General features: G+C 35.1%; 1 protein-coding gene across 1 annotated transcript in view; it reads right to left on the reverse strand.

Annotated features, from left to right (window-relative positions):
* The window catches only part of ATP2B1 (ATPase plasma membrane Ca2+ transporting 1), a 117,275-nt gene that overhangs the window by 3,836 nt on the left and 97,023 nt on the right, over positions 1 to 16,416 (reverse strand). Inside the window, exons 16-21 of the mRNA XM_025401652.1 lie at positions 12,255 to 12,446; positions 11,824 to 12,037; positions 11,154 to 11,365; positions 9,442 to 9,549; positions 7,216 to 7,398; positions 6,756 to 6,842 (exon numbers count right to left, since the gene is read on the reverse strand). Coding sequence (XP_025257437.1) covers positions 6,756 to 6,842; positions 7,216 to 7,398; positions 9,442 to 9,549; positions 11,154 to 11,365; positions 11,824 to 12,037; positions 12,255 to 12,446 — 996 coding nt within the window. The remainder of the gene's footprint in view (positions 1 to 6,755; positions 6,843 to 7,215; positions 7,399 to 9,441; positions 9,550 to 11,153; positions 11,366 to 11,823; positions 12,038 to 12,254; positions 12,447 to 16,416) is intronic.

Genomic DNA, 16,416 nt, shown 5'->3' on the forward strand with positions numbered 1-16,416 from the left:
GAGTATATGCCATTTGTCTATCATTTGTCTATAAAGTGTTAGTGTTTTTCTCTGTAACAGATTAAAACAAATCAATTACTACAGTTATCTGGAAAGAATAGATCAAAAACAAAAACAAATCCTCTGGGATTCTTCTGTGAAAAATTTCCCAAGAAGACACAAAGTGTTAAAAGGTTTCTAGTATTTTCACCCCTAAATAGATAGCTCAACAATTCATCTTCCTTCTCAGTCTGCTGTATAAATGAAAAAGGTTAATGGGCAATGAAACTTAAAAACATCAGTGTACACACTGACATTCAGTGCTATTAATTCAAGCGTCATTCAGATTTAGGAAAAAAAAAGGACAAAATCCAAGTAGTTGAGCATTTACCACATATCAATTCAAATACAGTGTTTGCTTTTGCTTTGATTCTAATAAATCCTGTTTCGTAATAAAGACATCATTTACTCATTGTTAAGAGAAGTAACACTGACATTCTAGAAAAAAGATGCAGTCACCAAATTCATCTCATAAGATAGCAATAATGAATAAATCAATACATTTCTTCAAATGAACATGTGAATGCATTTAAAAAATGTGATGTAGAGTTTAGGGCCATGAACCCACATCTCACCTTCAAGTTGTCTTTCCTTATTTACCAAGCCCTATTTGTAAGCTGCTTTAGTCCATATTCACTTAGCCCTTTATATAGAGAATACAGCATAGTCAACTGAGAAATACAAAAGCAAAATGTCTGGGTGTAAATTCCAGCTCTGCCACTTACTACCTGAGGAACCTCGGTCAAACAGGTTTCTTCAACTATAAAATGGGAAATAGCAATGGTACTTGCCTTACGGGGTTGTTGTGGGAGATTAAATTCGTTAGCACACTACAAACTAAAAACAGTGTTAGGTCACAAGTATCGAGGCCAGGGCTTCTCGAACTTTAATGTGCATATATATTAGTTGGGAATCTTGTTAAAATGCAGATTCTGATTCAGCAGGGGCCTGAGGTCCTACATTTCTAACAACCTCCAAGGTGATGCTGAAGCTGCTGGCCCATGATCCACACTTGGAGCAGCAAGCCATCTACTCTATAAAGTCTTGCAACTTTACCATCTTTCATAATTCTATTCTATTCGATTGCTTGTACTTTAGTTCCTTAATTTGATAGATGAATAGCAGCAAATATTTTTCAATTTATTTTATTGCTCTTGTTCCCCTTCCCCTTTACTAAGATGTAAAGTGTTCTACATATGGAATGTAAACAATGCTTGCTAAATATAACGTTATAGTAATTCATTCACTGTTTTATTGTGAAGTCTTAAAATTCACATTTTATACATGTGAACATTCAGCAAGTATCCTGACTGTCCTAATAACAAACTGTAGAGCTTAAAATGCAAAAAGATAACTTCTTAAAAAAAAATCTGTTGGTATCAGCAGCCTGTAGGCACGAAGAAGAATACAAACCAGAGAATCAGCTAGCAAACTTGACGGGTGATGAGAACTGTTCAAGACAACCCTGAAGATGTTGCTTGTTTGATAAAGTTGCTGGTGCTGCAGATACTGAAGATAGAACAACAGTTAAGCTTTCTGTGTATGTGTGTGTTTTCTGTCTTTCTTTGTAATCAGTCTAGGTATAAAAGTGAGCAGTGAAGAATTGGGGGAAATAAATCTACTTTTTAAACATGTTAAATTTGGAAAATATGTAGAGCTCAGAAGAAAGGTATAAACTTAAGTTAGAGATTTGAGTTAGTGAAGCTCTAAGAGGGGCAGAGTGTAAAGGTGAGGGCAACAAGTGTATGTGCACACACAATTACACACATACACCAGTGGCAGGCAAAATCAGATTAAATTCCTTCTTAGCAAAACTTCCAATTCTGCGAAGATTTTTCCTATCTGAAAGAATTTACTGAAACAATATTAGAGATTTTTTTTTCTAACCACTTCATAAATAATAAAACTGAGCAACAGAGAGGATGGGTGGCTGACTTGTTAAGGAATCCTAATTAGTGCTAAAGAGTCTTAAAACCTAGGTTTCTGGGCTCCCAATTCCAGGTTCCTTGGAAGTCAAGAGAAGACAAAAACATGCGAACATTTACTTTATCACCAACTTCACTTGAATAAAACATTCCATAAGATTAAGATTAATGCTTCCTTTGTCTGACACATCTATTTAAGCCACATGACTAGTTAGTTTCAGCACGTTACTAGGCCAGCTCAGCAATGCTCAAAAGCAATTCAGTTTTCAAAGAACAGTTCTTGAGATACATACAATAAAGCTCAGATTAACCAGGAATCATCAAACCAGACTTGTTTTACTTTCTACTTATAAAGAACGTAAGAAAGCACTCTTGATCCAAGGCATGGCACTGAGCTGGATTACACCTGCTCTGATCTTTATTACTTTCTGTATGTAAAATTCTCACAGTACAATAACTGTGAGGAAAATAATTTTGTGCACAATACTTTAGGTAGGAAGGAAACTATATTAATACCATAAATAATTCGATTTAAGCAGAAATATAAGTAAACTTAAATACAGGCTTTTGTAAATCCAAGCCTATTTATTTTATCCAGTTTTAAAATTCAATTCCTATTTATTATCTATTTAAACCTACTCTGTGGAGCATACTTACACCTCTCGAAATTATCAGAATTAAGAAAAATTCAGTAATTCTTATGTCAAAAATATTCTGTAAAAGTAAATTATTCAATGGAGAAAAAAACTCCCAAAAATACTGCATAAGCATATATGGTAAACAAAAAAACTGAAGTGATTATCATAATCATGAAGTAATTTTAAGAAACTGAAAATGATTATCAAGGTAAACAATATATGAAATAATAACAAATCAAGATCATGTACCTACAAAACCAATTTTTGTAAATACCATCCTAACTTTTGATAGCAGAAAATAACATTGTTTACTGCCCAAAATATTGTACAGAAGAGAGAGCTCTAAAATACTAATCATAAGCCAATAAATCTTACCTTCTACAACAAATTGCCCACTTCTGAAATTTGTTTTCACTATTACTTTTCTATGTGCACTAACTGCAATGGCACAGTAAAAGATACTCTGCAACTAGAAACAAAATTCTAGATTTTGTTTTCCAAAGTTGGATACTTGCATATTAAACTATCTCAAAAGGAGACCCACCTGTGTAATGTCTTTATCTATCTGGAACAGGGGTTGGTAAACTTTTTCTGTGAAGTGCCAGACAGTAAAATATTTTAGGTTTTGTGAGTCATACAGTCTGTCACAATTATACAACTCTGCCCTTATAGTGAAAAATCTGCCACAGGTAATACTTAAATGAATGGGCAATGTTGCATTCCAATAACAACTTATTTCCAAAAGTAGGCACCAGGCTAGATTTGGCCCATAAGCTGTAGTTTCCTCCTCCTCCATCTAGAAAACCAGATTTTCTCTCAATTTCTCATTTCCAGGAATGTGTAGTTATTTATTCAGGAAAAAAAAAAGTCTACTAATGGTAAAAACTGGTGTTAGAATGATATACTTTATAAATAGAAAAAAACTACAGAATGTTTTCTCTAGAGACCTGTAAGAGTGAAGATCTGACTAATAATGAAGGGGAAAAGGTCTCTTCAGAGATGTTTGAGTCTAGCATTTGACAAAGTTGAAATCGATTCTTTCTTCTATTTTAGCTAAGCAAGGTCACCCAATAAAGGTTAAAGAAATGTGACACCCACAGGTAGTTTTAAAACTATTCCATATTAGGGCAGAAACACAGTGATAAAATGAAACCTTTCATTAAATATATTAACATAATTCTATATATTGGCTGATGTTCTGTACCACCTAACACAATGCTCCACCAACAAGGTTGAAAGACGTTTATGGTAACAGCAACATAATTACTGCAACTCTTGGTGTATAATGACAACTGTATTAACAAGATCTGATTTAGTCCCTGGATAACTACAAGAACATAGGACATAGAATGAAGAAGTAACCATCTCAAACCTTGATAAAGCAACAACTACAAACCTTCCTTTGCTACTCTCTTAAGTACACCTTTACTTCCCTGAAGTATCTGCTCCCCTAGCCACATGGGCTCAGAAACTGAAGAGGTTTCATATGAACAATGCATCAGAAAAAAAGAGCCTGGGGTGGATGTGCAGAGGTGTGTGTGTATATGTGTCTGCCTGTCTGTCTTAAGACAGTTTATGATTGCTTTGATATTTAATATAAAGCTTGGAACACATTCAGACTGAGAAATATAAGTATAGTATACCTAAAGTCATCTGATATCCCTCCATATGAAAAAAACAATTACTTAAAATATTGGTAAATAAAAATGAATAGGATACGCATCACCCATGAGATAAACTTGCCAAAAAAGGGTAATATGAAGCTAACCAGTAGGACTCAATCAGACAAATCTGGAATGTAGAACCCTTCATAAGACAATTTACCTGGATTTTTCAAAAGTCAAAGTCATAAAAAATAAAGGTAAGGAATGAATCCAAGTTGGAGACCAGACTCATAACACACATACTGTCAATAATTATTTTGGATTAAAAAAGTTATAAAGGAAATTTTGGAGGCAACCAGAGAAATCTTCTGAATACTAACTGTCTGTTAGATAATATGGTATCAATGTTAAATTTCTTGGATAATAAAGTATGATTATATATGGGAATTCTTAGGTACATGCTGAAGTATTTAGGGATAAAATGCCATGGTATCTGCCATTTTCAAATGGCTCAGAAAAAGAGTTATATTAATATACAGATAAAATAGTGTGATAAAATATTAAGTGGTAAATCCAGGTGAAAGATTTTCATGTATTAATTTTTCAACATGTCTGTAGGTTTGAATTTTTCAAATTTAAAATTTTGAGGGAAGGGGGTCTATCAGGATAAAGTCTGAGTTTGGCTCCTTCTTGTGGGGTATAAACAGATGCTTACTTCCATTTCAGCTTTCCTTAGTTTATTACTCTTTCAGTACCAGACTATTATCAATCCCTTAGTTTATTCCTCTTTTAGTACGAGATTATAATCACTGAGGCCTCATTTGGTAAATTCTATCAAGGGTCATCTTGGGAGTCACTTCCTTCAGGCAATTTTTCTCGACTTTCCAGGGTAGACTAAGGACCCTGTTATGACAGTTTGTGTTTTACTACCATGTACAAATTTCTAACTATTTGTTTTTGTCCTCTACTAGACTGCAGGTTCTAGAGGTTCCAGCATAGTTCTGACATATGGTAGGCCTTCCATAAAGGCTTGTAGAACATTTACCATCTAGGGCTAGGTGGTAAGGAGCTCTAGAGAGAGAGGCATAGTTTGAAATCCATAGATACAGGGAGGAAAAGGCATTTTTACTGTACCAGGTGTAAGGCCAGGCAATTTATGGTTACCATTTTATTCAGGTAGGTAATTTTTAAAAGAAAGAGTTTTAGCTGTCCCTGTATGTAAATTTAATATCTTAATGTTAGAGGGTCACTTGAAACACTTGTGTGCACTTTGCTTTACATCATGCGGCCTCTGCTTATTAGCCATAGACAAGTTATTTAAACTCTAAGGCAGTTTTCATACCTGTAAAACAGGGACAGTTCTTACTGTGCCTGTTTCACCACATTTTTAAAAATATCAAATAAAAATATACTTAAGTAAATAGGGAACAAACAGGCATTAAGTAAAAAGTCTGCACTGTTTTCTCCCTTATTTCATCCTCTCTGCGGCTTCTCAAGGTTCCTCTAGTCTTTTGCTGGCTGGAGACCAAAGGGAGAAGATAAGTCTCTGTCTACTTCAAGGCTAACCTTAGGTATCGCTATAAATTTTTGGGATGAGGTTGGGTTTACATCTTTAATGCCTCCATATTCGAGAATGCACCATGAATTCTCAGTCATATTTATAGCTTATAAGGCCTTTACAAAGTTTGCTGTTTACTAAAAACCTAAAAGAAAATGTTAGTCAATTATTGAAAATTACAACATTTGTTGGTTCAACAATTAATCAATAGTATACTTTCCTACTTCTACTGAAACTTAACAGAACATTTCTTATCTATGATGCAATTTTTAACTAAATTGACTATACAAATGGGAAAAAACCACCCTAAACCATAAATACCACAGGAAGTTTTAAAATTTACAGTGATTTCCCCCGAAACCACCCCACAGCCAAACAACAACAACAACAACAACAACAACAAATCAAAGACAAAGTTCAGGTTAAGAAGGCAAGCAACTGGCTATACAGACTGAAAACTTGTCTTCAGGCTACTAACTTACTTTCCAAATTGGACAAAAGTCAAAATGCTAAGTTTATTCTTAGCTTTGAAAATGCAATTTCCTGGTTCTGTTAGATGAGTTTCAAATCACATGCTTTTAGGAACCATGCAGTATAAACATGTTTAAAGGCATATACTCAAAAATTTATAGTAGTTTCACAAGTTCTAAGCTACAATTTTATTCCCCATATTAACTATCAGTTAGCACAGAGACAAGCTCACAGATTGCATCTAATCTTTGGTTGCAATTGTTCCACCTGTTGTCTAGCCCTCTAAGAAATAAAACAACAATGACAACACTTTGAGGTCTCAATCCACTTTACGAAAAGAAAGCTTTATGAAAAAGCCTGAACAATGAATTCAAACATTAAGGAGAAAATGAGAAACGTTAGGTGTGTGAAGTAGGAAATGTTAATTTCATGCACTTAGGAACACACACTCACACCCCACAGTAGTAGAAGCAGTAGAAGAGGAAAACACTACATGTGTAGGGGTAGAAATATTTGTTACATCATGATGCTGGCTGGCGATGGAGGGTTGCCGCCTTAGAGCCCCCTGAATGGAACTTCCACTCTGGAAAGCATTCACTACATCCATCTGCAAGGAATCAGAGATTGTGACAGCTTGCTCAGCAAGAGAGAGAGAGAACAAGAGAAAGGACCATTCCATCTATCAACATATAAAAAGAAAAAGGCACTTTTAACAAAGCTTATAGGCAAGAATAGCATTTTGAGATGAAGTGGGGGGTGGGGGAGCTAGGAAAAAAGGAGCTTAGGGGCATACAGACACATTCTTTCATAATCAGTTAAAAGTCTCACTCATTCCAGGCACCAGGATTACTTTTCAAGAGAATACAATTTGTGGGTTGGGAAGGCTAGAGAGGAAGTTTAAGAAGTACACTCGAATCTCCTCCCCAGGTCAAAAAGCCCTGGCTCCCATCATCTCTCCTACCTCTCTACCAGGCCCATACCTGTGTTTGGATTCTGTTCAGACCTCTAAACCACAAGATTTGGCCACGCCGCAACTCCCTTTCAGCGTGATCAATCTCTTCAACATCCTCCGCTAATTCCTCCTCAGGTATTTCTTCCTTTTGTGTTCCATGACCAGCTTCTTTGAGGAATTTTAAACGGCTAGTTGGAATTGTTGAAATAAGCTACAACACAGGGGAATGAACTTAGAAATAAATCATATCAAGTAAAGGTAAGCTGATCAACTGTAATACTAAAGGTACTAAAAACAGTCAGAGTATTCGACTATCTTTACCAACGAAGTAATGGGATCCTGTTGATTAGTCTTTCTCTCCCAGAGCAAAACACATTCTTCTCTTAGCTACACAAAAGATTTGAGTTTGAAGGGTAAAAAGTTTTCCTAAATGGAAATTAACCTGATTACATTTTTCACATTTTCATCAGGACATTCAAGACAGTACATTTTAAAACCATGGTCTGATATATGTATTTACTTAAAGTTCTATTTATTTCGAATACAATGAAAATGGCAGCTGGTCTTACTAGATGCAAAACATGTTTACATTTCATTAATGCTGTCAGAGTTCAATGAGAAAAAATGTACAAAAATTTTAAAAAATCATCAAGGTTACACTGAAAATAGTTTTGTTGATTAAGTATTTTTTAAAAATGCAACAGTTTAAAATTAGATTAGTACTGATTGATGATACCAAACAAAAACAGATGCCCCAGAAAACACAAAGGATACAAGAAACACCAATACACATGTATTAGCTTATGTGTTAACATCCATTCTTTAAGGCAGCAGTTGAGTTTGTCAGGGAGAAACAAGCATGTAGTCAGCTATAGAATTCTGCTTGGAGAACTTCTAGTACACCCACTTCATTTCACCAAGGTGAAATAGGCTTCAAGGCACATAAAGTGACTTGTTCATGGAGTGACTAGGAACCTAGGTCTCCTGACCACCAAAGGTAGTGCTTGTTCTACCATGGTACACTTAGTATGGGTCCTACTTAAAAGATGATCTCTATTAATGAGGTATTCAAAATGGATAAGAAACCTCCGAACCTAGAAACATAATTAAGAAAAAGAAGAGATAAAAAGATGTAAAGATTGAGCTAAATTTATGGAAACCCTGAAAGTCTGGCTTCACTGATTTGCGGAATGACAATAAATTAGCTTATGCAAATTATATGCCATAAAATATATTAACCTTCATTTATGAAAATGTTAGTATAGATTTTCTATAACTTAGTTTTATAGTAATGGGCTTAAAATGCATAAATCATTATCACTTACATTTAAAAAATAATGACATGCATTTGCAAGTAAGCTGCCTATAGTAAATATGAGGTATATCTCTTATTTCAGGCACTTTATTTTATACATACACTGTTAAAGCTATTCAATTCAAATCTAAAACATCATTTTGTGACCTCTTTTTCCAGGTAACATTATTTTTATAAAAACATTCTCTAAGGTCAGTTTTTCTTATGCTGCATATTAGATTAAATTACAGAACAAAATGACAAAGTACGTATACGTATTCCTTACTTTTTTTTGAGACGAAGTCTCGCTCTTCTCCCCTAGGCTGGAGTGCAATGGCGCAATCTCGGCTCACTGCAACCTCCGCCTCCTGGGTTCAAGCGATTCTCCTGCCTCAGCCTCCCGAGTAGCTGGGATTACAGGCACCTGCCACCATGCCCGGCTAATTTTTGTATTTTTAGTAGAGATGGGGTTTCACCATGCTGGCCAGGCTGTTCTCGAACTCCTTACCTCAGGTGATCCGCCCACCTCGGCCTCCCAAAATGCTGGGATTACAGGCGTGAGCCACCGCGCCCGGCCATGTATTTTCTACATTTTTGTTAAAAATTTTTTTCTGAAAATGTAAAAATAGGTTATAGAGTAAAAGATACAGATATTAGCATCCTAACCAGTTATAAATACATCATTTTTAACAACTGCTACAAAACTTTTCTAAAAAACAAGTAAAAAAAACCACATAAAAAGTTAGCACAGTATTTTATAGTACAGGCATAATCATAATGAACAAGTGACATACTGGAACTATATACAACATTAAAAAAAATTATCTTTGAATTCCCTCTCTTTACTCACCATGTTAACGATTTAGAATCAAGTAATGAAACTGTTAAAGAAAATACACACTAAAAATTTAAAAAAAAAAAATCACTTTAGGTTTAAGCAAAAACTAATGAGACTTTTACCTGGCCCCAGAGTAACGTTCCCATTCCTAGGAATATTGACCATAGCCACTGTTCTATCGAAAGTTCTGAACAACTGAAAGGTTTTCCACCAAACTGCACAATTATTATCTGGAGGAATAATCAAGAGTAAATTTACTTAAATCTTAAATTTAAAAATTCATATACTTTAAAAAATATCAAATTTATGTCCTCTAAAATAAGGTGAACAACCACAATTCTGATGAAGTGTATTATATTAGTCACAACTGAAAATAAGACAACTGAAACAGACCTTTCCTCTTTCTCCTCCAGGGAAAGGGTTCCCTCTTACAAAAAGACAACTGAAATAAAGTAAAATCTTGCCCAATGTTTTTAATGCTTGCGTATTTCATGTTTAAATTATGCTTACTAAAAAGTAAAATTCTTATGACGAAGAATAACTTTATGTTTCCAATATAACCCCAAGCAACTACATTCCCCTGTATTTAGTACAATTCTTCAAATAATTTATGTCTTTCTCAAAATATAGTACTCTTTTGTAGAAAAGACTGTATGTTACTGGAAAAATATACAATATTTAAAAAATTCCACATAGCTGTTTATTTCTAGTTAACATTTAGACCTATTAAGATAAATACAAACAGACTGTAAGAGAAGAAAGGCAACTTGCAAAGTTCTATGAAATATGGGCTAACTCAGGTGAGGTGATCTCAGATTTGCTCTCCTTTATGAAAAGAGTGAGGCCTGATGATGAACATAAATTCATAATACAGTGCTTATGCTTTGCTTGTTATCTAAAAAGCCTAAAATAGTGTGCATGGAAATATTAAGAATTAACTGGGGTTGGGTGTGACAACTCATACCTGTAATTCTAACACTTTTGGAGGCTGAGGTGAGAGGATCGCTTGAGCCCAGGAGTTCAAGACCAGCCTAGGCAACACAGCAAGACCCCATCTTAATAAAAAAAAAATACTTTTTTAAAAACGAATCAAATAACAATATTCATCCTCCTGTGAGTCTGAAAGGGCTCTCTCTGATATGGCAGTTAAGTAGTTCCCAAATATTAAAATCAAAAATAATTTTGGAAGTTAATATTTTAAAACTTCAAAGTTACAATTCCTTTCTTTTTAGCTCTACTTCATTCAAATTCAAGTGATTTTTACTTCTCGGTTCCACTATTTTTTAAGTTAATCTGTACAGTTGTACAGATAGATTTCTAACTGCTTTGTTAGTAGCCCAATTAGATAATAACTGATTTGACAATCAGGTCTGGATTTTAGTAGAGATATAAAACTGAAGTAATTTTCTTTTATAAATCAAGAAAATAATGAGCATGAAAAGAGTTCAATATTTATTTGCACAAGTGATCTTAATTATTTTTAAATTTAAACTTGATCTTTTTTTGGTATAATGTGGGATGTAAAAAGAATACTAAAATGCTGGGGAAACAATTAATGTGATTGGCTGACTTTGTTTCCTAAGAAATAGTATCTTTCACTTTATAGTTGGAAGAAATAAAACCGTTTGCCTAGTTGGTTGTGGCATTTACTTCTAAGAACAAGAGATTCAGTTCTCATATTCTTTAACATATACCTTAAATCACCAGATCCTATAGATGTCACCAAGGCAATAGTTCCACACATGTTCCACACAAGTGATTGCTAGAACAAGCTGTTTACCTAATGTCTCCCATATAACAGGCAAATTTGAAACTATCTTTTCCAATTACCCACCTGTACCACAAAAGTTCCTAAAACAATTGTGCAGAAGATGGCATTGTTAAAGATTCCTTCAAATACATTTCTTTCACCATGAATTTTCCGGGCATTTATTTCGTTGAAAAGTTGCATCAGCACAAAGGTATTAAAAACAATAGTATAATGTTCTGAAGGAGGTGCATGCAAAGGAGCATTTCTTCCACTATCAATGTCAAAAAACTTTTCTCCTGAAAGAACGAAAAATGACTATTTTGTAATTATCATACCAAGTAAGATTTCAAGGAAGAATACAAAGTAAAACTTAGCTAGACTTTTTATTTTATCTGAAATGGCAGCATGGAAGGAGCTGGAAGAAACCTGGGATTATCTAGTACAACTCTCTTATTTTATAGACAAGGAAACAGAAGCTCCCAAAACTATGGTGACGATCTCAGGATCACATATCTAAATCAGTGGAGAGCCAGGATAAGACATCAGGACCTTTATTCTCCCCCTACTGTCTATCTTATTGTCTCCCCAAATTTACTCAGCACTCACTGATACAGAAGAAGAAATTAAAGATAAACGGGAAGTCAGGAATAGAACTTAGGCTCTTGAAAATTTATAACATTATAACATCTTGGATGATTAGCTTGGAAAAGGAACAATTAACTGAAGCTTTATTTATTAGACACTGAATTCTTACCAGCAAATAAGAGTGTAAAGACTACTACAAGTTGATAGAATGCATGACCCAAAATATTCTTCATCATTGTACGTGAGATGAGAGGCTTATTTCTACCATAAGGTTTCCGAAGCAAGAGAGACTCAGTGGGTGGTTCCGTTGCCAGAGCCAGGGAAGCGAGCGTATCCATTATGAGGTTTACCCACAGCATCTGCACAGCCTTAAGCGGTGAGTCCTAGAAAAGATATGTTTCCTAATAGACATTCACAACTACTCAGGGACTCAGCAACTCTCAGGAAGCCTTTAGGGTTTAAAAACTTGAGAAACAGAACAGGATTATATTTTTATATTAACTAACCTAAAACATTAAGCTTCAGCTTAATGTATTTTTAAAAAGGCATTTTATGTACTTTTATTTAAAGGAAACAAGTTTTAATAGACAAATCACCTACTTGGGTAATACAGGCGCCCGTAAAAGCAACAATCACTGCTACTACATTAACAGTAAGTTGGAACTGAAGGAATTTTGAGATGCTGTCGTACACATTTCGTCCCCACATAACCGCTTTAACAATGCTTGTAAAGTTGTCATCTGTGAGAATAATATCGGACGCTTCTTTAGCTACATCAGTTCCAGCAATACCCTGTTAAAAAAATTTTGTGAATTAGACTAAATGTTTTAACTTTCAAATAGTCAAAAAATACACAATTAATAAACAAAAGTTGACAACTATACCTAATAAATATTGACTTAAATTTACATTAAAAGAAGGTAACAGAGTTATTCTAAGATATTACTAGAAAAGACATTCTGGTTTAGCAGAAATCAAACAAAGAATGAAGTATTAAAAATAAGGTTCAAGTTGGACTAAAAATGGAGGAATGAACAAAGACATTACCCAAGTTCCTTCCAAAAGCCACACAAAAAGGTATATATTAATAAAAAGCAAACAAACTCTATGAAGACAAAGTTAGAGGAAAAGGAGATTCTACCAAAAAAAAACAAAAAACAAAAAACAAAAAACACTGAAAGCAGACAGCCAAATGCTAAGTAACTCAGCAGACACAAGAAAGCTGAATCGTAATCCACAGGTAGAAAAAGTAGAAGTAGCCCCCTTTCCCCCCGATCACAGAACCCTCCTGCACAGCTTCGGACTTGGTAGATTTACATGGCACTGGAAGTAGGGGTGAAGGTAGCAATAAAAAAAGGAAGATCTTTTGAAAGTCTACTGAAGACGCATTTAGAACCTTCAAACTAGTAACAATGTTACCAACAAGAGAATGGGGCAATTAATAAATTGTAGATTAATAAAATGAGTGAACTACAACTATATTAACATAAATGATCTCACAAACATAATGCTGAATAAAGAAGATGAACTCAACACATAATGTATGATTCTTCTGTACGAAGTTCAAAAACAGGCAAAAGGAATAATCTTCAGGATACTGGTTATCTTTGCAGAGAGATAAGGCAGTAATTAGAAGGGAGTAGGATTCGCTAAAAAATTATCAAAAAGCTAAAACCTCATGAACCCTGCTACGGGCTGAAAGTATTCCCCAAATTCATGTGTTGGAAATGTAATCTTCAATCAGCAAAGTGCAGACATGGAAACTCAGAGGTGATATCATGATGAAGGCTCTGACTTCATGTATGGATTAATGCCATTATCTTGGGAGTGGTTTCATTATCAAGAGTGAATTCATTATAAAGGTGAGTTTGACCCTCTCTTGCTTTAGTGCTCACCTGCAATGTTCTCTTGCCCTTCTCCCATGACATGATGCAGCATGAAGGCCCTCACCAGATGCTGGCACCCTGGTTCTTGGATTTACTCACCTCCAGAACCTCAAGTCAAAGACACTTTTATTGTTCATGAAATACTAAGTCTTAGATACTCTGTTATCGCAATACAAAATGGACTAAAACCTTTTCTCAAGAAGCAGCTGGAGGAGATGACTCCACCAGATAAGGGAGTAAACCAAAGATGATGATGCAACTGAATTCGTGAAGTACATGATCCAACACAAATGAGAGATAAAGAAAATCCTCAGGTATGGAGACCAAGAAGACAGCTGTGCAGCAAGGCCAGCAAACAGCAAGTGCAGATTAAAGCACGTTGAAAGATGTTAAGAGACGTTATCCCTTAGAAACCAAAACTGGTAAGAATGCTAAAGGTTTCCGATATATGGAACAGATAATTTGGGGATTAATTAGAGTTAAGTACATAGAAAAACTAAGCCAAAACAATTCAAACAAACCAAATAAAAATTAAAAGAAAGTAAAAAAGACAACAAATTATAGGGAACATAAAAAGCTGTGTAAGGAAGGAAAAGTAATTACAGTAGACCACATAGATCAGGTTGAAACAGCATTTACAGTCACAGTAAGGACTGAATGTTGATCGAACCTAAATTATGATATAACTCTGCTGGCAGATGATGGGATAGGTAGTAAGCATGAAGGTATACGGGGTGAATGTGGTCTATGTGCCTGTAAAAGCACAAAGTCCTCATCTTCATTAATGAAAGTCAGTAGTTAAAGCCTTATATTAAAACAATCAAAAAGCACCAGAATCATGTGATTTAGAGATATAAAGGTACATAACTAAGGAATAGAAGCAGCTAAAACTGTTTTCCTTCAGGGGCCAAAAATTTGGTATGTGGTAGGGGACTTGGTATTAAGTCTTACAGAACTACCTGACCTTTTAAATGTTATGCATACATTGTTTTGATAAACAAGACGTTCAGATGAAACCTTTCTCAAAATACTCAATGAAGAAACAATCTTATTTTAGAATCTTAGTCTCCAGCTCCCATTGTGAGTATTTTACTTTTAATGTCCCACTTATTTTTTTTTTTTGAGACAGAGTCTCACTCTGTTGTCCAGGCTGGAGTGCAGTGGCGCCATCTCGGCTCACTGCAAGCTCCGCCTTCCGGGTTCATGCCACTCTCTCGCCTCAGTCTCCCAAGTAGCTGAGATTACAGGCGCACACCACCACACCCACTATTTTGTATTTTTAGTAGAGACAGGGTTTTACCATGTTGGCCAGACTGGTCTCAAACTCCCGACCTCAAGAGATCCACCCTCCTTGGCTTCCCAAAGTGCTGGGATTACAGGCATGAGCCACCACACCTGGTCAATGTCCCACATATTTAACACACTTAAACTCAATGGGATTTCTTGATTCTCATCATACCTATATTATACAAATGCAAATCTCACCATTCCCTTGCTCAAAATCCTTAAAATTTCTAAAAGTAACTCTATGGTGTTAATTAGCATTCAAATAAAATCTAGTTCTATGATGAAACAAGTCTGGAAAACTGTCAATCACAAAAGGTTAAACTGCTTTTAAAAAATGAGCTTCTAGGAGTTATGTGATATCGCATAGTACGTCTCTAAACTTACTTCATCAGAAGTAGGCTTGTCAAATGTTCATCTACAGGACAAGAGAAAAAAAATCCTTATCTTGGCATTCAAGGCCTTTTTAATGTGGCATCCTGTGAATTCTTCTAGCTTCGTATCTCATTACAGTACCACAACCTCTTCTAGTTAGAGTGAACAACTTGTACATAATTCGCTGATGAATGAGGGCCTCTTGGTTCCTCTCCTTCCCTCAGCTAAACTGGCATCTCTTACAGAAAACCTTTTCCAGTCTTAACAGGCAGAGTCAAGGACTTCTTCCTGAAAAACTTGTCACTATCCTGTGATTATTTCCACGTGCTGTGAATTTTTAGGAAACAGCAACTCTTTACTTCTAATGTTTCTGGACTGGAATACTGAACAGTCTCTTAATATTTGGAGTCCCGCATTAATCCAAATAAAGTTTAAAATAAAAGTATTTTAATTACTTTAGGTTTTACTACCATAGATGTATTTGATTATCGGATTACACCATGACATTCAGTCCTTGATGATAGCAATACACGGTTAACTAATTTTTGGCAAGAATAATATGTGACAAGGATTCTCTCCTTTGACCAAAACTTGCTATGCAGGTAATTGTTATACTGTATTATTTAGGGAATATAAGAAAAAGTCTGTACATGTTCACTACAGACGCAACCATCCATATTTTTGTTCTGAATATTTTCAATCTACAGTTGGTTGATTCTGCAGATGCATAATCCATGGATAAAAAGGGCCAAATGGACAAGCAGAACATACACTTTATCTACAGATCAACAAATCAAGAACGTATGCCCCAAAATGCTATATCTGCCTGAAAAATAAGAGATACATTTAGAAAGAAATTATCAACAGCGATTTCTTGTAACTAAAAAAAAAACTCTAAGACAAGACGTTTATCTTTAAGTTTTAACTGAACAAATGCAAAACCAAAGTAAATTCAAGCTTAAACAAGAGTAGTTTCAAGTCCAAGCTACCAAGCACTTATAGTTTCTCTATGTTTTTGAACTAAATTTATTTATTTGAGACAGAGCCTTGCTCTGTCACCTAGGCTGGAGTGCAGTGGTGTCATCTTGGCTCACTGCAGCCTGTGCCTCCTGGGTTCAAGCGATTCTCATGCCTCAGCCTTTTAAGCATCTGGGATTACAGGCATGACCACCACACCCAGCGAATTTTTTTTTTTTTTTTTTTTTTTTTTTTTTTTT

Source organism: Theropithecus gelada, chromosome 11, assembly GCF_003255815.1.
Source record: "Theropithecus gelada isolate Dixy chromosome 11, Tgel_1.0, whole genome shotgun sequence".
Lineage (NCBI taxonomy): Eukaryota > Metazoa > Chordata > Mammalia > Primates > Cercopithecidae > Theropithecus > Theropithecus gelada.